Source organism: Stenella coeruleoalba (genome assembly GCF_951394435.1).
Source record: "Stenella coeruleoalba genome assembly, chromosome: 20".
Lineage (NCBI taxonomy): Eukaryota > Metazoa > Chordata > Mammalia > Artiodactyla > Delphinidae > Stenella > Stenella coeruleoalba.
Window position 1 is genome coordinate 54,969,742 of NC_137166.1, and position 26,309 is coordinate 54,996,050.

General features: G+C 50.7%; 2 protein-coding genes across 6 annotated transcripts; one reads left to right on the forward strand and one right to left on the reverse strand.

The window, feature by feature from the left end:
- Positions 1 to 6: 6 nt before the first annotated feature.
- MBOAT7 (membrane bound acylglycerophosphatidylinositol O-acyltransferase MBOAT7) lies at positions 7 to 13,008 on the reverse strand. Its single transcript, XM_079906924.1, has 8 exons — positions 12,684 to 13,008; positions 11,902 to 11,980; positions 11,672 to 11,801; positions 10,928 to 11,054; positions 8,882 to 9,041; positions 7,234 to 7,594; positions 5,286 to 5,462; positions 7 to 1,002 (listed from the first exon to the last, which is right to left on the reverse strand). The coding sequence occupies exons 2-8, from the start codon at positions 11,975 to 11,977 to the stop codon at positions 615 to 617; spliced, it is 1,419 nt and encodes a 472-aa protein (XP_079763050.1). The 5' UTR covers positions 11,978 to 11,980; positions 12,684 to 13,008; the 3' UTR covers positions 7 to 614.
- A 343-nt stretch (positions 13,009 to 13,351) lies between these two features.
- TSEN34 (tRNA splicing endonuclease subunit 34) lies at positions 13,352 to 26,223 on the forward strand. 5 transcript variants are annotated; one of them, XM_079906939.1, is made up of 5 exons: positions 13,352 to 13,485; positions 14,605 to 14,851; positions 15,103 to 15,352; positions 15,499 to 15,756; positions 19,048 to 19,507. In XM_079906939.1, exons 2-5 carry the CDS (start codon positions 14,609 to 14,611, stop codon positions 19,233 to 19,235), a joined length of 939 nt encoding a protein of 312 aa, XP_079763065.1. In that variant the 5' UTR covers positions 13,352 to 13,485; positions 14,605 to 14,608; the 3' UTR covers positions 19,236 to 19,507. The 5 variants fall into 5 exon arrangements, with proteins under 5 accessions (XP_079763065.1, XP_079763067.1, XP_079763064.1 ...); XM_079906941.1 differs by lacking the exon at positions 13,352 to 13,485 and adding an exon at positions 13,601 to 13,611; XM_079906938.1 differs by lacking the exon at positions 13,352 to 13,485 and adding an exon at positions 13,638 to 13,758.
- The last annotated feature ends 86 nt before the right edge of the window (positions 26,224 to 26,309 follow it).

Consider the following 26,309-nt stretch of genomic DNA (forward strand, 5'->3'; position numbering starts at 1 on the left):
GTCCTTGTGTGACACTTTATTAGGAGAGATTTACACATTCTGAGCCTCTTAGGTCAAAGGATGACAAGAGGGTGACAGGAGCGCTGAGACCCTTAGGTGGCTCAGATGGAACCTATGAGAACCATAGTCCAAAGGCCTGCACACATGCGCCTCAGCTTCTCCGTTCCAAGAGGGCTTTACTCCGTACTGGCCTACTGAGACAAGAATGGAAGCGACCAGAAAGAGGTCCCCCAATCCCAGAGCCTGCCCTGAAGCTCCTAACCCCACGCTGGAGCCAAAGAAGGGAAATTTGCCCAAGAAACCAGGTCGCCCATCGGCCCCTGCTGTTGGGGGAAAACGCAGCTCTCTCTGAATACCTGGCACTGGGCAGGGACAAAGGGAGATTCTTGTCTGGACCATATCTTGATTTTTACAGGAGGGAAAACTGATCATCTGGGGCCCTCAGGGCAGAGGCTCTTCCAGGCGCGGTGCTGAGCTGGGGAAGCGGGAATCCTCTCCAGGCCCCCTGCCATATTCAGGACTCTTTCTGGGAAAGGAGACAGCAGCAGGCTTCACAGAATTCCCAGGCCGAAGCTTGGCGGCTGGACCGACGGCAGAGGGAGCGTCGTGACAGCTTACTCCTCCCGAAGCTTTCCTGAGGCAAGGCTGGTGGCGGGGGGCGCGGTCTTCCGCCGGCTGGGGCTGCCCCCACCTAGAGCCAGCCCCAGCCCGAGGGCCACCAGGGCCAGGACGTGGATGCAGAAGTAGATGGAGGCCCAGTACCGCAGGGTTTCGCCCAGCGAGAGCAGCACAAAGCCCATGCACATGTAGTCATAGGCCCGCATCTTCAGGAACCAGTGCACCCAGTCCCAGGCTTTCTGGCCCCTGGGGCTGAGCCGCCCCCGAAAGGCCGACTCCAGCCGGCCCTCAGCTGCCAGGCATAGCGGGATGGTCAGGAAGCTCAGGTAGTAGCCAGGGTGCAGGCCGTGCCAGTAGGCGCTCAGTAACATGGTCCAGGCGCTCCTGGGGGAGGGGCTAGGAATCAGGACCCAGAGTGCAGGCCCCCTGCCCCCTTCCCTGAGACCCGGGGGCCCAGGCCCCCAGCCCCTCCTCCCTCAGGCCCGGGACTCTCTACTCGCTCCTCAGAAACCCCCTCCCAACACTACCTTCCCTCAGGACCCAGGAGTCAGGTCCCCAGCCACTTCCTCTTTGAGGATCCAGGAAGATAAATCATGACCCGTGAAGACTCAGAAATCTCCAGCCATGGTCCCTTCTCCTTAAGGACTCCAAATGCTATCCCCTGAAGACCCACAAATTTAGGCTCTGATCCCCACTTCCACAGAGAACCCACAAATCAGAGCAGGTTTGCCAAGGACTGTGGCCTGAGTTCCTGCCCATGGGCATCAAGTTTTCCCTCTGGTACATCAGGGTGTTAAAACTGCAAAAATAACCTAATGACAGAATGACACTGACCACCCTTTCCGGGGGGGGTGGGGTGGGGGGGTGAGGGCAGAGGGTGTAAGGGTCCATAAAAAGGTTGAATTTTCCCTGTTGCCAACAGGGAAGATCTTTTCCTCCTTCTCTTTTCTTAGGCCATTTCCTTGGAAAACCTGTTTCAGCATCTTTCCGTTATCCTTTGGATACAGATGGAAATCTCTGAAATGGTAAAGTAGGCCTCTAGAAAGTGTTACAGTCAGGAATGTTCTTCTCGAGGGCCTGGGAGCCATCTCTTTGAAGCCTAGGTGTGGAGGGAGATAGAGCCTGTCTCCCTGCAGCTCTGAGGGTTTATCCTAGGTACCAGCTCCGAGCTGTAAACACCTGCTGGCCATAGAGATAGGAGTTTCTTCAGATTCTTCCTTCAGATAAAGACACTTAACTGGCACGGGTGGCTACCCCAATCACCAGGTGAACTTGGGATGAACATGAGAGCACGCAAAGTGCTTGTGGAGTCCTCCGGCATGAGGGCCAGTTATGGTGTCTCTTGAGAACATGCTACGTAAAGGGCTCTAAGTGGCGACGGAGAAGACAAAAAGGGTGAGATTTCCAGACAACTAATAAGGACCTACTGTATAGCATAGGGGATTCTACTCAGTACTCTGTAATGGCCTATTTGGGAAAAGAAGCTAAAAAAAGAGTGGATATATGTATAACAGATTCACTTTGCGGTACACCTGAAACTAACACAACACTGTAAATCAACTATACCCCAATTAAAAAAATAAATAAATAAATAAAATGGATGGATGAACTGTTAAAAAAAAAAAAGGCTGAGCTTTTTTGGTAATCTTGGTAATCTCAGCAGTGGGTTACTTGAGCCATGCCTCGAAATCTGGTTTAATGCTTATTCAATAACTGTTGTTTTTTTTTTTCCTATTTTTTGGCCACGCCGCGAGACATGCAGGATAATAGTTCCCAGAACAGGGATCGAACCCACGCCCCCGGCAGTGGCAACACGGAGTCTTAACCACTGGAGCGCTGGGGAAGTCCACAAAACTGTTTTCTTTCTTTTCTACCTCTGGTGGAGAGAGAATGCTCTGGGTCGGCAGAACTGAAAGCAGTTGACGGTAGGACACACATCAGCGCAAGCCCGGCATCTGTAACCTCCACGTGTGCACACCTGAGCTCTTGGCCGTTCCGCCACCTACTCTTCTGTCCCTGCTTCGCTGCCCCCCTGCCCCCCACAGTGAACACTCTCCAAAGAATCGTCTAGGCTCCCCCTTCCGTCCTCTCTTGAACCCTCTCCAATCCAGCTTTCACTTCAGCCCTCCACTCTCCTCCGGTCAAAGTTGCGGGGGGCTTCCTCCCATCACGCCCCACCCAGTGGTCACACTCGCCTTCAGCGCACTGAAGCTCCTGGCACCTGCAGACGCACAATCCCCTCCTCGTTCCTTCTCTCGGCTTCCTTCTGGGAATGAATACTTTGCCGATTGTCCCCCTACGCCACTGGCTGCATCTGTGCTGGCTCTTCCTCCTGGTCCCTAGTCTACACCAGGGTTTCTCAATCTTGGCACTACAGACACCTGGGGCAGGATCATTTCTCGGGGGCGGGGGGAGTGGGGGGAGGTGGAGTGCTGTCCTGTGCAGCGCAGAGTGTTTAAGCGCATCTCTGGCCTCCACCCACTAGATGCCAGTAGCACATCCCCATCGTGACAAAAGCGTCTCCAGACATTGCCAGTGCCCCCTGGGGGTGCAGCACAATTGCTCCCCCCCCATGGAGAATCCCTGGTCTAAACGAAGGCGCACTCTGTGCTTCGACCTGAGGCTCAGCCCCAGAGCTTTAAGCATCATCCACACCTGCTGACGCTCACGTGTCCACTTCTTACACCAACCCTTGCATTACGCACCAGAATCACACAACTAACTGCCTAGCCAACAACCCCGGCTGGAAATCTAACAGTCACCTCAAAGTCAGGGAGACTAAACCCAAGTCTACCTTCCTCATCCTACCCACTCCTGAAACTTCCTTCTGCCCAGTTTCCCCTCCTCAGGAAACAGCCCTTCTGTGCCCTACCATCACGCACAACCCATCACCTGGGCATCGGGCTGTTTCCCACCTCCACCTCTCAAATGAATCCACTTCTAGGCCACTGGTCCCTACTCTAGGATACCATCAATGCCCACCGGGCCAGTCCCTGCTTTATGGCCTGATCCCCTCCCCCACCTCAGCCCGTTCCCACACAAGGTCGGAGCAGATCTTTAAATCATAAATCAGATCACACACCCCGGGAAGTCTAGCTCCAGAGGCACCATGACTGACTTCTTCACTATAAGAACGTGTCATGATGTATCCTGACCTCCTCTGGTGACACTCGGCAGGCTGCCTAAGATCAGACCTCGGATCCTGGGTCTCTTCATCTGTAAAATGGGGATGATGAGAGCTCCTACTTCCTAAGGTTGTAAAGATAAGTTTATCTTATCTTTACAGAAAGTCTCCACTCAAGAAATATCAGATGAGGGAGGATAATACAAGCTAATCAGGCCTCACGTTAAGTGCGTTTCACACTTTGTCTCACTTATTCCTCACATCAACCTATGAAACAGGTAACAGCCTTACCCCCATTTAAGAGCTGAGGAAACTGGGTTCGGGGGGGAATAAATTAGGAGTTTGTGATTAACATATATACACTACTATATAAAAAATAGATAACCAACCAGGACCTACTGTATAGCACAGGGAACTATACTAAATATTCTGTAGTACCCTATAAGGGAAAAGAATCTGCAAAAGAATAGATAGGCAAACACTGGTGGCCCAGTGATTAGGACTCTGCGCTTTCACTGCCAGGGCAGGGTTCAAATCCTGGTGGGGGAACTAAGATCCCACAAGCTGCTCAGTGAGACCAAAAAAAAAATAAAAGAATTAATATGTGTGTGTGTGTGTGTGTGTGTGTGTGTGTGTGTATATATATAAAAAAAATGAATCACTTTGCTGTACACCTGAAACTAATACATCATTGTAAATCAACTATACTTCAATTTTAAAAAACTGGGGAAAAATGCATATATGGGGAGGGTGGGAGGGAGGCACAAGAGGGAAGAGATAGGGGGATATATGTATATGTATAGCTGATTCACTTTGTTATACAGCAGAAACTAACACACCATTGTAAAGCAATTATACTTCAATAAAGATGTTAAGAAAAAAAAGAAGAGGTAACTTTAAGAGCTAGGGGATTGTTAACTGTGTTTGATTTTGCTTTTGGGAAAGAGATTGCCTTTTCCTCTTTTATTTCTACACTCCATGTTTGGGTGGGGCCCCTGCTCCCACAGTTTCTTTAAATTTTTATGTTTACTAGCCAGAAGTTACATAAAGGTTTACAAAGCAGAGTGATTATTTCAATGGCTTCCTCTCGCAGTATGCTGAAGCAATTTATCTTGCTGGGCTCCAAGTAAATGGCTGTATCTCTTGAGGTTTAGTCAAGGGTAATTAAAGTAAGCATTTGGAATTTAAAAAAAAAAAGCATGTATGGGAATTTTTGAAATTAAAAAAGTTGAGGAAACAGGGGTCAACTAACTCCTTAAGGTTTCTTAGTAACTGGCAGGGTTAAGATTCCGGAAAGTCTAGCTACTGAGTCCACAGGACTGCGTTTGTGGAGCGGGGCTGACTTTAAGGAGGTAGAAACGGAAGCCCAGAGAGGAGGAAGAATTGACCCCGGAATAACGCAAATCAGAGCCAGAGCAAGGCTCAAGAAACTACAACTCCCATGACCCTCAGGGGTGGAGGCCCAGCAGGGGAAGACGCAGGCGACCCCAGGGGCAGCTGGGAGATGTACTTCTGTGCCGTCCTCCGAGACAGTTGGGCTCACCTGAAGACGTAGGAGCGCGCGGGCGCGCTCTTGTAGATGTACTGCGCCAGCCACCACTGCACCGTCATGTTCCAGTACCGCATGCCATCCCGCACGCGCACGCAGAAGTCTGTGCCATAGCAATCGATGTTGCGGATGGTCTCATAGTCGTACTCCGTGGAAGCCGCTTTCTCCGGACTGGGGGGGTGGGGGGGGGAGGATGAGGGTGGGGGACAGACATGCAGCTCAGCCAGGCCCCCTCCTGACTCTGGCTACTGTCCCAGCCCCGGATGCTAAGGAGGGGATCCTGGCCAGGCAACAGTTCTCTGGCTATCACGTTTGCTAGGGCAACAGGGGAGGGTAGCCTAGACTGAGCGTTTTTGGGAAGTGCACAGTTCATCAGCAATAGGGTTCTCCTCTTTGGTAAGGGGGCCTGCAACAGCCAGGAAAAGTCTGGAAGGGCCACGGTTGCTAAGCTATGAGTCCTTAGCAACCTGACCTGCCAATGGTCTCAGATGCTAGGGAAAGGCCATTCCTTAGCAACCAAGCTCAGCATATTCAGAGAAGCCTCCAAGTAGTCCATCCTAAATTGTTGGACACTTCGGTTGTTAGGGAAGCAGCATCCCTAACAATGAGGTGGTCCGTGGTTGCTAGGGAGATGTTTTAGGCCCGCCTGACACCTTGATGGTCTCTGTTGCTAGGGAAAGGGCATTCCTTAGCAACAAGGCCTAGGATGTTTAGAAAAGCTTCCTGAAGGGGCCTTCTCTGGCTATTGGTCCCCAGGATTGTTCTATAAGGGTCATCTCCAGTAATACAGTGGTTCCTGGGTCACTGGTGCCAACCCCCCCCAGAAGTGGGGGATATCCTCGGCCCACCTGAACCGTTGGCAGCTTCCGATAACGGAAGGGGGTCATCCATTAGGGGCGGGGCCCAGAAGGTTTAGAAAAGCCTTCAATTCCTGCTTGGCATCTTCTGGGGGATACCTTCTCCTATGGCAGTGGCAGGAACTCTGCGGGGGGGCCACCTCCCCTGCAATGGGTGGCACTTTGTGACTACTAGGGGATTGCCCAACCCTTGTAAGAAGGAGTAGCTCAGAATTTACACCAAAGGGCTGCTTTCCCAGCCCCAGCCTGAAAGCTGACCATGACCGCTAGGGACAGAGGGACAGGCCATTCCTGGTTGCTAGGAGTGCCATTTCCCTAGTAACACAGGAGCAACATATCCTTAGCAACAAGGGTCTGTAGTTACTAGCTGTGTGACTTATCTAGTGATGAAGGAGCTGGGGGCTAGTTTTGCCAGCAACAAGGTTAATTGATAGTTACCAGGGGATTTCCTGGGCAACAGTAGGAAGGCGACTTGCAGTTGCTAGGAATGGTTTCCCCTCTGCTAGAGGACAGCACGGTCAAGGATGCCATTTCCATAGAAAAAGAGGGCAACAGCAGGCTGTTATGTGACGACATCCCATGGGGAGGGGCGTGCTCGCTCCCAGCAACAAAGGGGCAGTTTAGGGGATGCCGTTTCCGTAGCAACAAAGAGCAGCTTTCTGGCAGGAAGGGGCAGTGCTGTTGCTAGGGAATGTTCTCCCTAGCAACAAAGGGCTACTCCTCACTGCCCAACGATGGCACCCTGAGCAACCAGGAACAACTGGGTTACTGGGGTGTCGCTTCCACGGCAACAGAGGGACAGCGTGTGATTGCTGTAACACCTTCCTTTTCCTAGCAACAGAGAGCAATTCACCATCCCAAGGGGGGACAAGCGCTAGCAACAGGGGGCAATCCGTACGTATCAGGACTACTGTTTCCTTAGGACAGGGGAAGGCGGGCTGTGGTGGCTGAGGGCGACACTCTGCTGACAACAGGTGGGAGACCTGCCCCCCCCTGCTCCCCGCTATCCTCCCTGCTAGGGGCAGGGCCAGCCCGCGGTGATTGGGCCTGCCGGGTCTTGGGACACCTCCCTCCCGCCGCCTGACCTGCTGGGGGGTGGGCATTGGAGGGTGGGGCCGCCCCCGGCCCGGGCTTTGGCGGCCACGGGGTAGGCCCCGAAGCCGGCGGCAATGCAGCCGCACTCGGCGGCAATCCAGGCCACGTAGAAGCGCATGCGGAAGGCGAAGAAGACGGGGATCATGTAGAAGAGGCGGGCGGGCAGCGGGCGGGCGTAGAAGGCGTCCTCACGCACGGCCTCCAGCGGGAACAGGTGGGAGGAGAGCAGGAAGAGCAGGCCGAAGAGCGGGGCCGGCCAGGCGCGCCGCAGCAGGGGCCGCAGGCTGGGCACGGCCCCGGGGAAGGGCTGCTCCAGCCAGTCCAGGTACGTGCGGTAGCGGAAGAACGGGCCTGCGGCGGGAGGCAGGGCAGCTGGTCAGACACGGTACACGTGGGGGGCGGGGAGAGCTCCAGTCTCGGGGCGGGGTTGGGGGACGGGGAAGATGGACCAGAGATTCGGGAGCTGAGGTGGACCAGGGAGAGAGGAAGGAGAGAGAGAAGCAGAGAGGGGAGTGGGGGTATGAAACCCAGAGAGAAAGGGACAAGGAAGCGGAGAAAGGGGAGGACAAGGGACTCGGCAGGAAATAGAAGGACAGACACTTATGGAAAGGGACACAGAGCCTGAGAATGAGGGGTATGGATACACGGAGACAGATGCAGACAGACAGACCGGACCTGGAGGGATGGGGTTGGGGGTGAGCTGGGTATGAAGGAGTGACAGGAAGTGCAGCAGTGCATGTGCAGAGGAAGAGTGGTGTGAGAAGAAATGAGAGGGTGGCAGGGGCGGGACCCTTGGGGGATCTGATGAGGACTTTGAGTTTTGTTCTAAGCGCCAGGAAACCAGTATTGGCTCTCCCACCAGGGAAGCGCTGGATTATCATTATGCCTTTTCATGAGACCCCTCTGGCCACTGAGCAGGGAGGGGCTGCAGAGGGGCAGTGTTGGAAAAGAGGAGACTGTTCTTGGCCTAGGGAGGGAGCAGAGTGGGGTTAACAGAAGTGTTAAACGTCTTACACGTCACAGAAGACCACACACTGTATGATTCCACTTATAAACGTTCAGGATAGGCAGATATGTAGAGATAGAAAGTCAATTAGTGGTTTCCAGGGAATGGGGGCGGACGGAGGTTTGAGAGACGACGGCTCTTTGTACAGGGTTTGACGAAGTTACATGGCAGTGATGGTTGCACAACTCTGTGAACAGACTAAAACCCAGCAAGCTGGATGTGGTTACAAGTAGGTGAATGTGGTAATCATAGCTCAATACAGTTGCTATGAAAATGAACACCTTCTAAGAGGTCAACATTAGTGAAAAATATTTTCTGAAACTAAAACTGGGATCATAACCTGTGAATGCTCGTTATGTTAGGGTGATGTAGATCTTTCTCCTTTATCTCCTGTTTGCTCCCCAAAAGTTATAAGGAATCACTGAGGCTGAGAACAGTCTCTCTCTACTCTGGAGGGGCCCTGGGACCAGGCGGGAGAGTCAGACATGGACTCGGGCATAGATGCTCACCCTCAGAGCAGCAGATGCTGGAATGGAATGTGGGAACATGGAACAGGCACCAAACTCCAGGCAGAGGATGGAGACAGAGGGTGAGGAGCTGCGGAGGCAGGCCTGCGGGGCGGGCACGCTCACCTGTCATGATTCCCACGTAGCAGTAGCTGTAGCTGAGCGTCTCCATCAGAGAGGGAACGTCAGGCAGCAGCCCCAGGCTGGGCCCCTTGCTGAAGCCTGAGGCCATTTCCTTCCTCTGGGCCACGTGCAGGTCCTGTACTTCACTGGCCAGACTCACCAGCTGGGAGGAAGGGGTGTAGGGAAGGACAGGTCAGACCCGGGCTTCCTCTCACCCACCTCCCTTTCACTACCTCTCTGGGCAGCCAACAGCTGCTGCAGCCCCGCGCAGATGGGCGCTGAGGCTCTACTCCACGGGCAGCTCTGGGCATCTAGTCGTGAGTAAGGGCTTCTTGGTGACTCTCGCAGGGCTCACTCCTGGACCCCTCTGTCTTTCTTCTCTGAGTTCCATCTTTCTGGGTTCTCCTGCAGTTTGTGACTTCAGATACCACCCACAGTGTAACCCGGTGGGACTTCTCCTCCAAGCCCCAAGCCTGGTCATCAAGCTGCCTCTAGGGAATTCCCTGGCGGTCCAGGGGTTAGGACGCGCGCTTTCACTGCTGGGGCCCAGGTTTGATGATCCCTGGTCGGGGAACTAAGATCCCACAAGCCATGTGGTGAGATCAAAAAAAAAAAGAAAAAAGCTACCTCTTGTCATTAATACTTGGTATCTTGAACACATCCAAGGTAGAACACGGTATTAGCCTCTCCCCAAAGTGGGTCTTCTCCTAGTCTCTGCCATCAGCAAATACCACCACCATCCAATTAATTGCTTAGGCTGGAAACCTTCCTCACTCCCCGAATCGAATCCCTTAAGTCTCTGGAGTCTGTCCCTCTCGCTCTGCCTCCACCACTGGGCTGAATATGTTCGGGCTCCTTCTTCAGATCTGCTCTCTACCCTTCTCCGCACCGACCCCAGGCCAGCTCAACTTCCACAGGCCTGTGTCTCCCAGCTTCCCCCTGGGTTTAGTTGGCACAGAGCCCCAGGCAGAGATGGAGGAAGGCAGGAGTGAGGCTTGGGTTTATATTCCCTTGTATTGATAAGATCACCTTGGGCTGGCCGTGACCCTTGATAACCTTCTTGAATTGGGGGGCTCTACCCAAGTCTTTTTCCTTCCCAGCTCCACTACCTGCCCCTCCTCTCGTGCCCTGGGGCCCAGGACCTCTCCCCATCCTGCCCTCAATTTCTCCTAAATGCCGGGCTTCCTGGTGGGGCCCTGACTGACCTCCCCACAGGCCTGCATCAAGCCACCACTGTTTGTCAGCTGGACTTTGATAAAAGAGTCCCACGTCACCCCATCTTGCCCTTTCTGCTTCAACTCACGCAGCATCGGGAGGAAGGATGTTTAAACCTGTGAATCTGGTCACACCACCTCTTCTGGCAACAAATCAAAAAACCTCTTGCAGTGGATCTTGGGCCCTCGCAGGAAGAAGTCGGGACCCCTCACCTTAGCCAACGGGGCCCTGCATGGTTTGGCCTGGGCTGCCTGTGCTCTTTCCCACTCCTGATGGACGGTCCATGTGGCTCGTCCACTGCTGATGGGACTCAGCCTGCCCCCTTCCACACACGCTGGTCCCTATGTCCTGAAAGGCTCTTTCTCCAGCTCCCGCTGGGAACACAGGATGCTGAGGAAACCTCATTCACCACCTCACATGACCGTTCTGTTCACTGATACGTAGCACATAGTAGGAACGCACGACTTTACGTTCCCGCCGGGGGTGGGGCCTGGGAATCTGTTTTCACCCATCTTCCCAGGTCATGGAGAGCCGGACGTGGTGTCCTGGTTTTGTGTCCTTAACTAAGTGCTACCTCCCCAGAGCTGGCTGTCCTTTGCAAAATGGCTTGCTACAAAGATGCACTTTAGCTCAGCCACCACAGGGCACCCACAGTTACGTAACTTTGGATACTTCTTTACCTCGGGGAAGAGCTGAGAGGTGAAGCCCCGCCCCCGGCGGGGTGTGTGGGAGAGACCATCCCCCTTCCTCTGCCTCCCACGGGAGTGGCTGGGAGGAGAAGGTAAAGTTGGGGTGGTTAACTGGCATACAGCGAGGGCTGGAGGGGAGTCTGACCTTCAGTGTCAGCAGCAGCTGGACGGCATTGGTGAAGGGTGTGGGAGTGGGCAGGCCCAGCAGGCTGAGCGCTCGGAAGAAGAGCAGATATGAGAAGGTCCAGGCTAGGGCCAGGGCGTGGCAGGAGCTGGGCAAAGGCAAGAGGCATGCTGTGCTAGGTGCAGGGGTGCAGGACATCTTGCCTCAGCCGCCCCTAGATTCCAGCTACAAATCCTTCCCCACCTCCCCACCTTCAGAGACAGAAAATGAGGGGCGGGGGGTATGGAATGAGCATGACTGAAACAGCCACACAGAAATGTGCAGCAACAGAGAAGAAAATGAGAAGGGGGTTAAGAGAGGCTTCAGGGTGAAGACCCTTCAATCCTCCATTTTTTCTGGGAGGGAGGGAGGGAGGAGGAAGGGAGAGGGAGAGAGGGGAGGTGGAGAGAGAAAGAGGGAGGGAGAAACAGAGAGAGAGAGAGAGAGAGAGAGAATACCAATACCAACGGTGGCAGGGCCAGCAGACTAGTAACGTCCTCCTCTCTCCTGAATCCACGACATGGATGTAAAGGACCAGGACAAACACACAGGGACAAAGACCCAGAAAAAGGCAGGAGAGGAAGAAAAACAGACCAGACAAATGACAGAGAATCTAGAGATAAACAAGAGACATCCGGAGATGGAGACAGAGAAAGACCCCAAGGGGAAACAGGTCGCTTCCTCCATCCCCTCCATCTCCCCCTCCTCCCCCCACCAAATCCTCACCAGGGCTGGGCCTGAATGAGCGCCCACGTCCCAAGGATGGTGACCAGAGAATGCAAAGTGTGGGGACCACAGGTGAACAAGGTGAGCCCTAGGCCCACAGCTGCTGCCCCCCATCTCTTCAGCCCAGGTCCTGCAGGGAGAAGGCACAGCATAAGCGTGGAACCTTCCAGGGGTCCCCAGCCCGGGCCCCCCCCCCGTTTATTTTCCACTGGGGAGGGAACCTGACTCACCAGCCTTCTTAAAGAGGAAGCCGATGGGGATAGAGATAAGAAGAACCACTAGATATGTCCATTCTTCAGGCGACATGTTCTGGGGGAGGGGCAGAGGTTCCCAGTGAGAACCCAGGAGTCCGGGCCCCCAGCCCCTCCCCCTTCGAGGATTCAAGGATCCACCCCCCCCCCCAGTCCCCAGTTGTCGAGGATCAGGGAGTCCTACCCTCAGCTCCTCTCCTCTGACAACACAGGAATCCCGACCTCCAGGCCCTTCCTCCTTCGAGGATACAGGAAGCCACCCACAGAACCCCTCTTTTGAGAACGCAGGCCCCCAGCTCTCTTCTCCTTTGAGAACCCAGGAATCCAAACCTCCCGGCCCCCTCCTCCTTCGAGTATCCAGCAATCCAGCTCCTCTCTTCTTATCCCCCAGCCTCTCCCTCTTTGAGAACCCTTCTCTCCAGTTCCCCTGCCCCTCTCCGAGAGGGCCTCAGAGGAGCCCAGGCCTCCAGCCTCCACCTCTTTCGGAGCTCCGGTTCCTTCTCCCGTCTGAAACCCAGAGAGCGGGCCCGCTCCCGAGCCCCACTCCCGTTGCGCGCACCAAGCGCGGGGTCAGATCCGCTCCGGGCAAAGCCACAGGCGGTTACGCCACCCGGGAGCTCGGCCGCGCTCCCGGCACCGCCCCCGCACCTCATCAGCTCGCCGATCCGCAGCGACCCCACACTGTCCAGACCCCTCCCGGTCTCCGGGGCGCCTCCGCACTCCGCGCCCACCGCACCCCGGCCCAGGCGTGGCGGACCCACCTGGGCCCGCGGCTCCGCGCCGCCCGCCGGGCAGGAAACAGCCGAGCAGTCCTGGCCCGCGGGCTACCGCGGGTCCGCCACGCCTACCCCGCCCAGCACGCCTCCGCGTCCCCAGCCTCTTTCGGGGCGCCGGCTGGGCTGCGCGGTCCGGGGCCGGCTGTGCAGCGCCCGGCAGGCTCCGGGCTGAGCAGGGAAGGAGCCCGGACTGGGCGCAGGGAGCCCGAGTCGGCAGCTGGACACGGACTCGGTTCTACCGAGCTGCGAGCATGCAAAGGGGCGGGGCTTCGGGCTCGGAAAGCGGTGGGGCCAGAAGCTTCGGACACGGAGGGAAGCGACCGAACCTGGGAGAGAGGCGGGGCCTGGAGCTCAGCGTTCGGAATGAGGTGGAGCCTCCGCTTCAGGTTCCTTGGGACGGAGTCTGGAGGCGGTTTGGAGGCGGGGCCACAAGCTTCGGTTTTCTTCGGAGGTAGTCGATTACTGAAGGTCTCTGTTCGGATGTAGGCGGAGCCAAGAGCTTCGGCCGGATGTGGAGGGGCCACAGCGTCTGCTCCCTTCGGAGGTAGTCCGGATACAAGTGACCCTGGGTGGCTGAAAGGCGGAGTCTCATGTTTAGGAGGGAGGCGGAGCCACGGGTTTAGGCAACACGAAAGAGGCGGGGCTCAGGAGTATTCCAAGGGGGCGTGGCAAACAGCGTCCCGGCCTGAAGGGGGCGGGGCCCCGCGGGGCCCCGGGCCGTGGTGCCAAGGGGTCGGGTCCAGCGTAAGGAGCCTCCCATTTCCAAGTCCCGGAACCGAGGAGGGAGGTGCGCTTCGAGGGGCGGGCTCAAGGGGGTTTCACTTTAGGGGGAAGGCAGGGATACGGCCCTGCGGGGCGGGTCCCAGACTTCCCGCTCCGCTGAGGTGGCGGCATGACGAAATCGACGCAGGGGGTAGGCATGGGGGGGTGGAGGAAGCAGCGCGTGGCGCGCTACGTAAGGGGGTGGCTCCGCCGGGACTGCGAGCTGGTGTTTACGAGGTGACTAGCTGGTTCTATCAGAGGACTGTGCCACATTCTGAAGGGAGCGCTCACGAGTGGGGTGAGCCCGCCCGAACGGAGAACAGACGGCGGGTGTTCAGGGGACCGGGCTTCCGGCTGTGGGGTTCGAACGTGGGGCAGGAGCTCCAACTAGGGGAGCTCAGGCGGCCGGAGGGGGTGGGGCCTCAGGCTATGTGATTGACTGGAGCCGAGGACGCCCGAACGCTGAACCCCTTATGTTCGGGAGGGGGCGGTGCTGCGGTTCGGCTGAGCCGAGGACTCCCGAACTTACGGACCGGTCACGCTCGGGCGGGGGCGGGGCTTCGTATTCTAGGAGCCCGACTCAGAGCAAGGGGACCTGAGGCCGAACCCCGGGGGTTCGGAAAGGGGGGGAGCCAAGTCCCGAGCAACCCGAAGAGGGCGTGGCCTCAGCGGGGCTTTGGCCTCTGGAGGTCCCGACACCTGACGGGGACACCCGAAGGGCGACGCCGAAATGGATCTTTCGAAGGGGGCGTGGCCCGTGCTGGGGCAGGCTTTGCTCCGAGGCGCGTGGGCCGGCATGGCAGTGTTGGCCCAGACCAGAATGTTGACCGCGGGGTCCGAGACGCCCCAGCGGGGCCCCGCGGCTCGGTTCGGGGCGGGGCCTCGTCTGTCAGCCCCGGGGCCTGGCGGGATCGCCCGAGGGCGGAGTCCCGCGCCCAGGCGGCGGAGCCTGGCCCTCCCGCTCAGCAGGTGGCGAACGCGGCACTGAGCGAGGCTCCGACCCCCGAGACTCAGGGGCGGGGCTTCGCCGAGACCGTCTCCCCCCCTCCCCCGCCAGGCGGTGGGAGCCCTCCCCGCGGCGCGAATCGGGCGGCGAGAGAAGTGCAGCTCTGTGGGTGACTGCTGTGCCCCTGGCCTCCCGCAGGAGGATGCTGGTGGTGGAGGTGGCGAACGGCCGCTCCCTGGTTTGGGGGGCCGAGGCGGTGCAGGCGCTGCGGGAGCGCCTGGGAGTAGGGGGCCGCACGGTCGGCGCCCTGCCCCGCGGACCCCGCCAGAACTCGCGCCTGGGCCTCCCGCTGCTGCTGATGCCCGAAGAGGCGCGGCTGCTGGCAGAGATCGGCGCGGTGACCCTAGTCAGCGCCCCGCGCCCGGATCCCCGCCAGCACAGCCTGGTAAGGGGGCAGGTTGGGGGCGCCTGCGGGAGAAGAGGCTGGGGACGCCTGCGGGAGAAGAGGCTGGGGACAACAGGTCCCTGAAGTGGGAGGGGTCTAGGAGTCCTGGATTCTGGAATACTGTGAGAGTAGGATACTGGGATCCCCGGGTTCGCGCCCCGAGGTTGGGAGGCGCCAGGGAGTCAGGATTCCTAGCTTCCTAAGGCAGGGCATGCCTGAATCCTGAGATTACAGCTAAGTTTACTTCTCAGGCATTGGCATCCTTCAAGCGCCAGCAAGAACAGGGCTTCCAGGAGCAAAGTGCTCTGGCAGCTGAGGCCCGTGAGACCCGTCGTCAGGAGCTCTTAGAGAAGATTGCAGAGGGCCAGGCTGCGAAGAAGCAGAAGCTGGAACAGAAATCAGGGACCAGCGGGAGCCAGGAGGCCGGTGGGAACCAAGCTGCAGAAGAGAATGAGGCCAGTGCTGGCCAGGCTGCTGGAGAGCATGAGGAAGCGGGTGAAGGTGGGAGTTGGAGTCCAGGGACCAGGGGAAGGAGGGAAGAGATCTTTGGGAATTTTGGCAGGGAATCTACGGCTGGTTCTCCCTGGGGCTGGGAAAACCTTGCCCCTTGGATTCACCAAACTCTCTTGGATCCCCCCCACCACCAGGCTCCTCCTCTCCCCAGCCAGGGCCTTCAAATGGGGTGGCTCCTTTGCCCAGGTCTGCTCTGCTCATCCAGCTGGCCACTGCTAGGCCTCGGCCCATCAAGGCTAGGCCCCTGGACTGGCGTGTCCAGTCCAAAGACTGGCCCCACGCTGGCCGTCCTGCCCACGAGCTTCGCTACAGCATCTACAGAGACCTGTGGGAGCGAGGCTTCTTCCTCAGTGCGGCTGGCAAGTTCGGGGGCGACTTCCTGGTCTATCCCGGTGAGTTTGTGTTGGGACCTCTGATTGCCACTCATTTCTTCACAATCCCACTACATTCTGCATTTTTCTTTTCTTTTTTTGGTTTCATTTTCTCAGCCTCTGAAACCATGGAAGGACAGGAAACACTTGGGAATCCGTGCTCATTTGAAGGGCAGTTTAGTAAATGAAAAAAGGGGGCAAAAAAAAAGAACAGCTCATAAAAAAACATGTATAGTAAAAAGTAAATCATATTTTATACTGTTATGCAGTTACAGACAAATTATTTAAGTAGTCTTAAAAATTGTGGCTCTAGTGAAAGAATATGAAAAGAACTTAAAGTGTAGTACTAAGTAGCCAGAGAATCCTATCAAGCAAGTGGGAAAAAAGCTTGAAAGGATTTGCTCCAGCCCAAAGACAAATAGTTAATAGTTCTGGGAGGGAATCTGCATCAGGAATAGGTAAGGGGGACTTTTGATGAATCAGTTAATTTTTGAATTTATTGTGTAACTTAAAGGTTAAAAAAAAAGTGCAGAAAATCACTCTGTTTGTTCTCCTTAAGAACAAATAGAACTGCCTGATAAGTAGTCAGATCTTAGCCATTCATTGGAGACTGTCCGCTAAGTTCCCTGCAGATGAGTTGACAGGCTTATTCTCTTCTCAGACTAAAATTTAACTGACTGATTTAGGAGCTGAGAACAGTTTCCCTGCCCCATTCTCTATAAGTAACCATGGTTTAATTACTTTGCTACTGTTTTTTGGGGATGATTTTTGTATGCTAAAAAAAAAAAAAAGATTATTTTGGTTTTGCAAATGAATATTCAACTGACTAAACACACAAATGCTAATTTCTAGGTTTTTTCTAAGCTTTCAGTTCAATTTATAAAACTTAATTTTTTCAATCTACCAGATTTTAAGGGGACCATTAATTCATGTTTGATCCCATTTACAAAAGGAATTAAGTAGTTTCAAACATTATAAACTGCATTTTAAAATTTAATATATATATTTTTTAAGTTCTGCAGCTTTCTGGTTATGAATCTTGCCAATAACTTAAGTCTAATAAGTTATAACTGGGGTGATTTTTAAGTTTATATTCTTACACTGTTAATAGACTTACTAAAACTTCAGATTAAAATAAGTTTAAATCAATCACTCAATCACACATTTGAAACTAAACCACAAGGCTGACCTGTTACTTGTAATAGGTCAATATTTCTAAAACAATATATACTCAATGTATCAAATATACATAAAATCTTTGTCTCCTGAAGATTAGTATTCAAGGTCTGAATCTCTTAAATACATATTTCTACGTCTAACTCTAAATCTTCCGGAGGTTAAAAGATGCTAAGTTTCTTGGAAAACAATTTTGGGGTAACTTCTCAAGCATTTTGATGCTCCTTTCTCAGTTGACTGAGGTGTCATAACAACCAGAGAGGTGCCTGGCTCCTGGAGAGGTTCTTGCTGGAAACCCAGCTGCCAGGGAGGGCCTTGATTTATAGTTGCTATGACATCCCCTCAGATGGAAGGTCTTATAGCCTTGCTCTTTTATTTATTTATTTTTTCCCTCCGTTTTATTGAGACATAATTGACATACAGCACTCTATAAGTTTAAGGGGTACAGCATAATGATTTGACTTATACACATCATGAAATGTTGACTACAGTAAGTTTAGTGAACATCCATCATTTCATACAGACACAAAATTAAAGAAATAGAAAAAAAAAGTTTTTCCTTCTGATGAGAAGCCTTAGGATTTATTTGCTCTCTTAACAATGTTTATATATAATGAACAGCAGTGTTAATTATATTTATCCTGTTGTACATTACGTCCCTAGTACTTATTTATCTTATAACTGCAAGTTTGTACCTTTTGACTACCTTCATCCAATTCCCCCTCCCTCCATCCTCTGCTGCTGGTAACCACAAATCTGATCTTTTTCTATGTCTTTGTTTATTTTTGAAGTATAATTGACCTATGGTACTGTGTAAGTTCCTGGTATGCAATATAGTGATTTTATATTTCTATACATTTCAAAACGAGCACCATAAGTCTAGTTACCATTTGTCACCATACAAAGACATTATATAATTATTAACTATATTTCCCACACTGTACATTTCTTACCTGTGAGTCATTTATTCTGTAACTGAAAGTTTGAACTCCTTAATCTTCCTATTTCCTCCCCCAGCCCTCCTCCCCTCTGACAACCACCTGTTTCTTCTCTGTATCTATGACTCTGTTTTTGTTTAGTTATGTCTATTCATTTGTTTTGTTTTTTAGATTCCACATATAAATAAAATCATACAGTATTTGTCTTTTTCTAGTTTATTTCACTTAGCATAATACCCTCTATTATGCTGATAGAGGTCCATCCAAGTTGTCAAAAATCCCAAGATTTCATTCTTTTTTATGGCTGAGTAGTATTCCGTTGTATGTGTATATGTGTGCGTGTGTGTGTGTGTGTGTGTGTGTGTGTGTGTGTGTGTGTGTATAAATACCACATCTTCTTTATTCATTCATCTATTGATGGGCATTTAGGTTGCTTCCATATCTTGGCTATTGTAAATAATGCTGCAGTAAACATAGAGGTGTGTGTATCTTTTCAAATTAGTGTTTTCATTTTTTTCAGATAAATACCCAGGAGTAGAATTGCTGGAAGCTTTGCTCTTTTAGATTTACGTTACCTGTTACTTAGTTTTCTGGAAAGTGCCCTACTCAGGGTCCTACTTTACTTGAAAGCATTCATCTAATCGGGGGGCAAACTATAGCCCCAGGTCAAATCTGGCCCACTGACTGGTTTTTTTTAAACAAAGTTTTATTGGAACACAGCCTTGTCCATTTGTTTACATATGCTCTGTGGCTGCTATGGTGCTAGAGTGGCAGATTTGAATGTTGGCAGCATGGCCCACAGAAACTGAAAATATTTACTCTCTGGCCCTTTTCAGAAGAATTTTGTTGCCTCCTTTCTTCTATCTATTTTATTACGCCATCCTATTGTAAATTGTTTTCTTACTTCTTTTAGTCTGTTAGAGTCACTTCTCATTGGATATTTACATGATACCCTTTTGAGTTCCTCATGGCTTTGACTGACAACGATGTATTCAATTATTTGTTTTCATTTTTGTTTTTTTAAATAAGCTTATGCTATACATGTGTGTCAACTTGCCCCACCTCCAAGGTCCAGGGGTGTCTTTTAAAATACTGGTAGTGATAGCTGGAACCATCCCCATGTCCTCTGTGTGGACATCCCAGTGTCTTCCAGCTCCCTGCCACTGGAAAGTGCTACCTGCCTCTCTCCTTCACCCAGGCGACCCGCTCCGTTTCCATGCTCACTACATCGCTCAGTGCTGGGCTCCCGGGGACCCCATCCCACTCCAGGACCTGGTTTCTGCTGGCCGCCTCGGCACCAGTGTCAGAAAGACACTGCTGCTTTGCTCTCCGCAGCCTGATGGTAAGGTGGTCTACACATCCCTGCAGTGGGCCAGCCTGCAGTGAACTCCAGAGACCTGTGGGCACGTGCCTGTGTCCTTGGCAAGAGCCTTTCTAGATGGTCCCAAGCTCATCTCCGAGTGGGAGGCTCGACCACCCTCCTGCCTCTCTCGGCAGTTAGTTTTTGATTCCAGATTTATAAACACTACGTCCTTCTCATGTCCCCCCTGATTCAAAGCACTTAGTGGCTGTGTTGTTTTTATAGTTACCTATTTCCAACTGTGAGTTTCTTGAGTGTGAAAGCTGATTCATCTCTGTTTCCTACAGGGCTTAGGTCCCAAAAGGTCTCAATAAACTTGTTGAATAAATGTGGAGTTTGTGATTTGAATCCTTATGACAGTCCTGGGAAATGTGGCCATTTGTGTCTGCTTGTACAGATGAGGAAAAGGCCTGGAGGAGGGGAAATGACTTGTCTGAGGTCACACATCTAGTAGGGAGCAGGGCTGGGATTTAAAACCTGGTTTTTCTTTTTTAATTGATTGATTTATTTATTTGGCTGCACTGCGCATCTTGTGGGATCCTAGTTCCCCGACCAGGGATTGAACCCTGGGCCCTCAGCAGTGAAAGCGCGGAGTCCTAACTACTGGACCGCCAGGGGATTCCCAAACTTGGTCTTTCTGACACCGAATTTTGAGCTCTTCCACTGCACTAAACTTCCTTTTGAAAACATTTTTACAAGACATTTCAGATGCATGCAAAGGCATAAATAAAAATAACACAAGAAAAGAAGGAAGCGAGTGTTGCAGTTTTAGGATAGCCTTTTGGAGTAGGGAGGGGAATGTCAGGGGTGGTCTTTTTCTTGCCTTGGATGGTGTTATTCAGGTGTTTGGAGAATTACTTTTTTTTTTGCGGTACGTGGGCCTCTCTCTGTTGTGGCCTCTCCCGTTGCAGAGCACAGGCTCCGGACGCGTAAGCTCAGCGGCCATGGCTCACGGGCCCAGCCGCTCCGCGGCATGTGGGATCTTCCCGGACCGGGGCACGAACCCGCGTCCCCTGCATCGGCAGGCAGACTCTCAACCACTGCGCCACCAGGGAAGCCCTGAGAATTACTTTTCATACCATACATTTGTATTCTAGATCCTCCTTTAAGTGTATGTTCTATTCCACAATTTTTTACAAAAGCTAAAACACATACGTATGAAATATGCATTTGTAAAACGATCTATATAGCGCCTTTCTGCTTAAGAAATCACTAGAACGTTACCAGTACCAGCTTCCAATATTTATACATTGATTTTTTTCTAGACTTTCTAGACGTGGACCATTTTTATTTATTTAAAACAGTTTTTTAAACGTTATTATTATCTTTAATATTTATTTATTTTTGGTTGCGTTGGGTCTTAGTTGCGGCATGCGGGATCCTTTCGTTGTGGCATGTGGGCTCCAGAGCGCAGGGGCTCTGTAGTTGCGGCGCTCTGGCCCTCTAGTGGTGGCCCATGGACTCACTAGTTGCAGCATGCGGGTTTGGTTAGCCCCACAGCATGTGGGATCTTAGTTCCTGGACCAGGGGAGCCATTTTTAAAGTCTTTATTAAATTTGCTATAATACTGCTTCTGTTTTATGTGTTGGTTTTTTGGCCGTGAGTAATGTGGGATCTTAGCTTCCCAACCAGGGATCAAACCCGTGCCCCCTGCATTAGAAGGCAAAGTCTTTTTTTTTTTTAAATAAATTTATTTATTTTTGGCTGCATTGGGTCTTTATTGCTGTGCATGGGCTTTCTCTAGTTGCGGCGAGCGGGGGCTACTCTTCGTTGCGGTGCGCGGGCTTCTCATTGGGGTGACTTCTCTTGTTGTGGAGCATGGGCTCTAGGAGCGTGGGCTTCAGTAGTTGTGACGCACGGGTTTAGTTGCTCCGCGGCATGTGGGATCTTCCCGGACCAGGGCCCGAACCCGTGTCCCCTGCACTGGCAGGCAGATTCTTAACCACTGGGCCACCAGGGAAGCTCCTATATCTTGATTTTTTAAATGTGTAGCTTTGTTTGGTCACATAGATTTCGTTACAGTAATACAGTCACATGGTGAAAATTCTGGGGCTGAAAGTCTCCACCTCTGGTTCTCAATTTCTACCCCTCCCCCAATTTCTTCTTTCTTTCTTGCCCTATTTGGTGAATAAACTTGATAGACTCTTGATGTCCTGCAAGCTTAGATTATTTATTTATTTTTGGCCGCACCGTGTGGCATGTGGGATCCTAGTTCCCCAAACAGGGATAGAACCCGCACTCCCTGCAGTGGAAGCACGGAGTCTTAACCACTGGACCTCCAGGGAATTCCCTAAGCTTAGATTTTAATTTAAACTAGGATACTAACTCCTGCCTGGCTAACACTCTATACTTTTGCTTGTTTTGTAATTTCTCCAATACCTCTCTTCTCTCTACAACAAGGTACTTTGATGACTCAGTACCTGCGTCCTGAGTCTTCCCTCTCAAAAGTTCCTCATTAAAAACCATTCTGGGCTCCCCTGGTGGCGCAGTGGTTGAGAGTCCGCCTGCCGATGCAGGGGACACGGGTCCGTGCCCTGGTCCGGGAAGATCCCACTTGCCATGGAGCGGCTGGGCCTGTGAGCCATGGCCGCTTAGCCTGTGTGTCCGGAGCCTGTGCTCCGCAACGGGAGAGGCCACAACAGTGAGAGGCCCGCGTACCGCAAAAAAAAAAAAAAAAAAAACTATTCTGAGGGCCTCCACATGCAAAAAAGAAAAAATCCAGATACAGACTTTACACCCTTTACAAAAATTAACTCAAAATGGATCATCGACCTAAATGTAAAAATGCAAAACTATAGAACTCCAGGTAGATAACATAGGAGAAAACCTAGATGACCTTGGGTATGGCGATGACATTTTACTTTATTTATTTATTACTTTTTTAATACATTTATTTATTTTTATTTTTGGTTGCGTTGGGTCTTCGTTGCTGCGTGTGGGCTTTCTCTAGTTGCGGCGAGTGGGCTTCTCATTGCAGTGGCTTCTCGTTGCAGAGCACGGGCTCTAGGCGGGGGGGGGGGGCTTCAGTAGTTGTGGCACGCAGGCTCAGTAGTTGTGGCTTACAGGCTCTAGAGCGCAGTCTCGGTAGTTGTGGCACAAGGGCTTAGTTGCTCCTCAGCATGTGGGATCTTCCCAGACTAGGGCTGGAACCAGTGTCCCCTGCATTGGCAGGCAGATTCTTTACCACTGTGCCACCAGGGAAGTACCATCAATGACATTTTAGATACGGCACTAAAAGGCATGATCTGTGAAAGAAAAAATAGATATGCTGGACTTCGTTAAAATTAAAAAACTTCCGTGAGAAAATATTGCAAAAGACACATCTGATACAGGATTGTTATCCAAAATATACAAAGAACTCTTCAAAGTCAACAATAAGAAAACAACCTGATTAAAAAAATGGACCAGAGACCTTAACAGATACCTCACCAAAGAATATAAAAAGATGCTAATACGCACGTGAAAAGATGTTCCACATCATCTGTCATCAAGGAATGCAAATTAAAGCAATGATGAGTGGGGAAGGTCATCACCCTTTCCCTATACATTGCCCTGTGCATCTCTTCCATCTGGATGTTCATGGGTTATATCCTTTTATAATAAACCTCTAATTTTAGTAAGTAAGGTGTTTCTCAGTTCTGTAAGCTGCTCTAGCAAATGAATCGAACCTGAGGAGGGGGTTGTTGGAAACTCTGAAACACCAATGATGCATGTATAGTTAAGTTATTCATACATTTAACAATGTTTTGACTGTCAGCTTATATGTTAAGCCTGTGCTAAGACACTGAAAAACAGGAAAGATGAGGTCTCTGCCCTCCTATAGACTTTTTAAAAAATTTTATTTTTAAAAATTTTTAAAAATATTTATTTGGTTGCGTCGGGCGGGCTCCTTAGTTGCAGCTTGCTGGCTCCTTAGTTGTGGCATGCGAACTCTTAGTTGCATCATGCACGTGGGATCTAGTTCCCTGACCAGGGATCGAACCCAGGCCCCCTGAATTGGAAGTGTGGAGTCTTAACCACTGCACCACCAGGGAAGTCCCTGCCCTCCTATAACTTTTTTGTCTGGGAGCTAACTTGTAAACAAGAAAACAAGAAAGAGCAAGGTAGTTTGACAGATACAGAAATACAATGAGAGAATAATAATGATAACGGTAGCTAACGCTGAGTGCTTTCTTGGTGCCAAGCACTATCCTAAGCAATTTGCATAGATTGCATCATTTCATCCTTATGATAACCCTATGAGGTGGGTGCGGTCGCCACCCCCATTTTATAGATGGGGAAGCTGAGGCACAGAATGACTGAGAAACTTGTCTGAGGTATTAGAGCTAGTAATTGAGGATTGCTGAATTTGAACCTAAGCATCTGGATAGAGCAGGGTGATGTCATAAAGGAAAGGATTGAGTGGGACTGTTGCTCTGAGGAGGGAATACTGACTGCTGAGTCTGCTGGACAGCAGCTGCATAAAACAGCGGTGAAGAGCATGGGCTATGGAGCCAGACTGTCCCAGCTGCAATGCTGGCCTGACTTCTAGTTGCTGAGAGACTGAATATACAAATAGACAATGGCCAGATCATATATGAAAACAGAACTCTGATCCACAGCCTGCAGCAGCCTGCCCAGAAAGCCAGACCCCTTATCTGTAATAAACAGCTCAGCACTGGTCAGAATGGCCATCATCAAAAAGTCTACAAATAATACATGCTGGAGAGGGTGTGAAGAAAAGGGAACCCTCCTACACTCTTGGTGGGAATGTAAATTGGTGCAGCCACTATGGAGAACAGTATGGAGGTTCCTTCAAAAACTAAAAATAGAATTATCATATGATCCAGCAATCCCACTCCTGGGCACATATCCAGGGAAAACCATACTTCGAAAAGATACACGCACCCCAATGTCCATTGCAGCACTATTTACAATAGCCAGGACATGGAAGCAACCTAAATGTCCATCAACAGATGAATGGATAAAGAAGATGTGGTGTATATATACAATGGAATGTTACTCAGCCATAAAAAAGAATGAAATATTGCCATTTACAGCAACATAGACATAGAGATTTTCATACTACTAAGTGAAGTAAGTCAGACAGAGAAAGACAAGTATTCTATGATATCACTTATATGTGGAATCTGAAAAAATGATACGAAATGAACTTATTTGCAAAACAGAAACAGATTCACAGACATAGAAGACAAACTTATGGTCACCAAAGGGGACAATGTGGGGGAGGAATGATAAATTAGGAGTTTGGGATTAACATATACACACTACTATACGTAAAATGGATTAAAAAATAAGGATTTCCTGTATAGCACAGGGAAATATATTCAATATCTTGTAATAACCTATAATGGAAAAGAATCTGAAAAAAATATATATTTATAACTCAATCACTTTGCTGTACAAGTGAAACTAACACAATATTGTAAATCAACTATACTTCAATAAACAAAAACAGCTCAGGAAGCCAGGCTGCTATAAGGCAGGCTTGTAGGAAGTAACAATCCAAGGGGCCAAATAATAACCCCTACAACAATAGGTCCAAAAGGGCCAGGACTTGATTAGTAATTCACAACTCTACTAATTTTGGCCCCACTTCCAATTTAGGACCAAGAAAAGAAAGCCAAATATGTACCCCAACCAATCGCATAGGGTACCTAACTTCTAGTCTGCCCATGTCTAGCTTCTCCATGACGACAGCCTCCAATCTGGGACACCTGAAGCCTTTCCTTTTTTTCTGCTATATAGCTTTCCCACACCTCTGCCTGCCTTTGAGTCTCTGCCAAAACATGAGTGATGGTGACTGACTCCCTTACGCTGAATAGATAGCCTTTGCTTGTTCTCATCCGGTCAGTCTTAATTTATTTCCACTTTGTGCAGTCTTGGGCAAGTTCTGTAACCACTTTTTGGTGCCTCAGTATCTGCCTCTATAAAATAGGATAATAGTATTAGTGCTCCTTAAGCAAGCATCTATAAAAGTATTACTATCAGGGAGGGCAACTTCTCTGAGAGTCCTCCTTAAATATGTATTAAGTAAGTTAACATATGTAAAGTTCTGAGAACAGGGCCTGATACATAGTAAATATTCCAGAATGTTACCTGTTACTATTTTTAGTAATGGAAATCATGGGTCACACGAATTAAAAACAAAACAAAACAAAAACAAACAAACAAAAAACCCATAAGGTGTTTAGCCCAAAGCCTAGCACATTTAGAGTGTTCATTAAATATTATCTAACAGCGATAAAGTCAGTCATTGGTGTGAATGGGATTATCCCAGAGAGGAAAGGACTAGAGGAAATAATCCTGAGAGGAAGATGTTGGCTGAGGAGATCAAAAAACAATGTATAACTTGCTCCAGGTTTATAACAAGAGGTGTCAGAACATTTTCCCTGTTCTGGAAACCCAAAGGAAACCTCAGGATGTAAACTGCTGTCTTTGATAAAGAGGCACAAAGCCTTTTAATCATTGGGTCTTAAGTTAAAAAAAAGTCAGTCACCTTCTTAAAGAGGCTTCCCTGACCATCCTATCTGGAGTACCATTTTCCCTCAGTCATTATCAGTAATTTATTTTCTTCAGAGCACCACTCTGAAATGATCTACTTTATTATTATTTTTTTCCCTGTTCCCCTAAGGCTCAAAGCTTCACGAGTAGAAGATTTGTTTTAGGGTTCAAAAGGGCAGACTGGCTTCTGGCTGTGCTTCGGGTTGACATTCTGATATGAAAAATGATTTTTTTCATTATTCATGGATATAACATTATCTTCTGGAAGGAGCTTTGATTTCGCACAGCTCCAACCGTCTGGGGATCTTTTCACAGAGACGGAGCCGGCTGAAGTCTAGTGGCGGTAGCGGTGAATACTCCAACTTTATACCGCGACTCAGAGGCTAGCTGACGGCACTTAAGTAACCACCCGAGGGCGGAGAGGAGTCCTCACTTCTCACCTGACGATGCTCCGACACCTTGTCAGCTACAGACGGGGTCCTCCCAACTTAGCACGCCGCTCTGGCCCAACCTCTCGTCTCTATTGCTTTTTCCGCCCGCCAACGTCTTTTCTGATTGGTGCAGACGGGCGCTGCGCGTGCTGGCGTCACAAGACG

Coding starts and splice junctions, on each gene's coding strand:
- MBOAT7 (XM_079906924.1), bottom strand. CDS start 11,977: ATGTCGCCTGAAGAATGGACATATCTAGTGGTTCTTCTTATCTCTATC. Junction 11,055..11,671: donor CTCATTCAGGCCCAGCCCTG/GTGAGGATTTGG, acceptor GCCTTTGCCCAG/CTCCTGCCACGCCCTGGCCC. Junction 5,463..7,233: donor CAATGCCCACCCCCCAGCAG/GTCAGGCGGCGG, acceptor CCACCCCCCCAG/TCCGGAGAAAGCGGCTTCCA.
- TSEN34 (XM_079906939.1), top strand. CDS start 14,609: ATGCTGGTGGTGGAGGTGGCGAACGGCCGCTCCCTGGTTTGGGGGGCC. Junction 14,852..15,102: donor ATCCCCGCCAGCACAGCCTG/GTAAGGGGGCAG, acceptor TTTACTTCTCAG/GCATTGGCATCCTTCAAGCG. Junction 15,353..15,498: donor GCATGAGGAAGCGGGTGAAG/GTGGGAGTTGGA, acceptor CCCCACCACCAG/GCTCCTCCTCTCCCCAGCCA.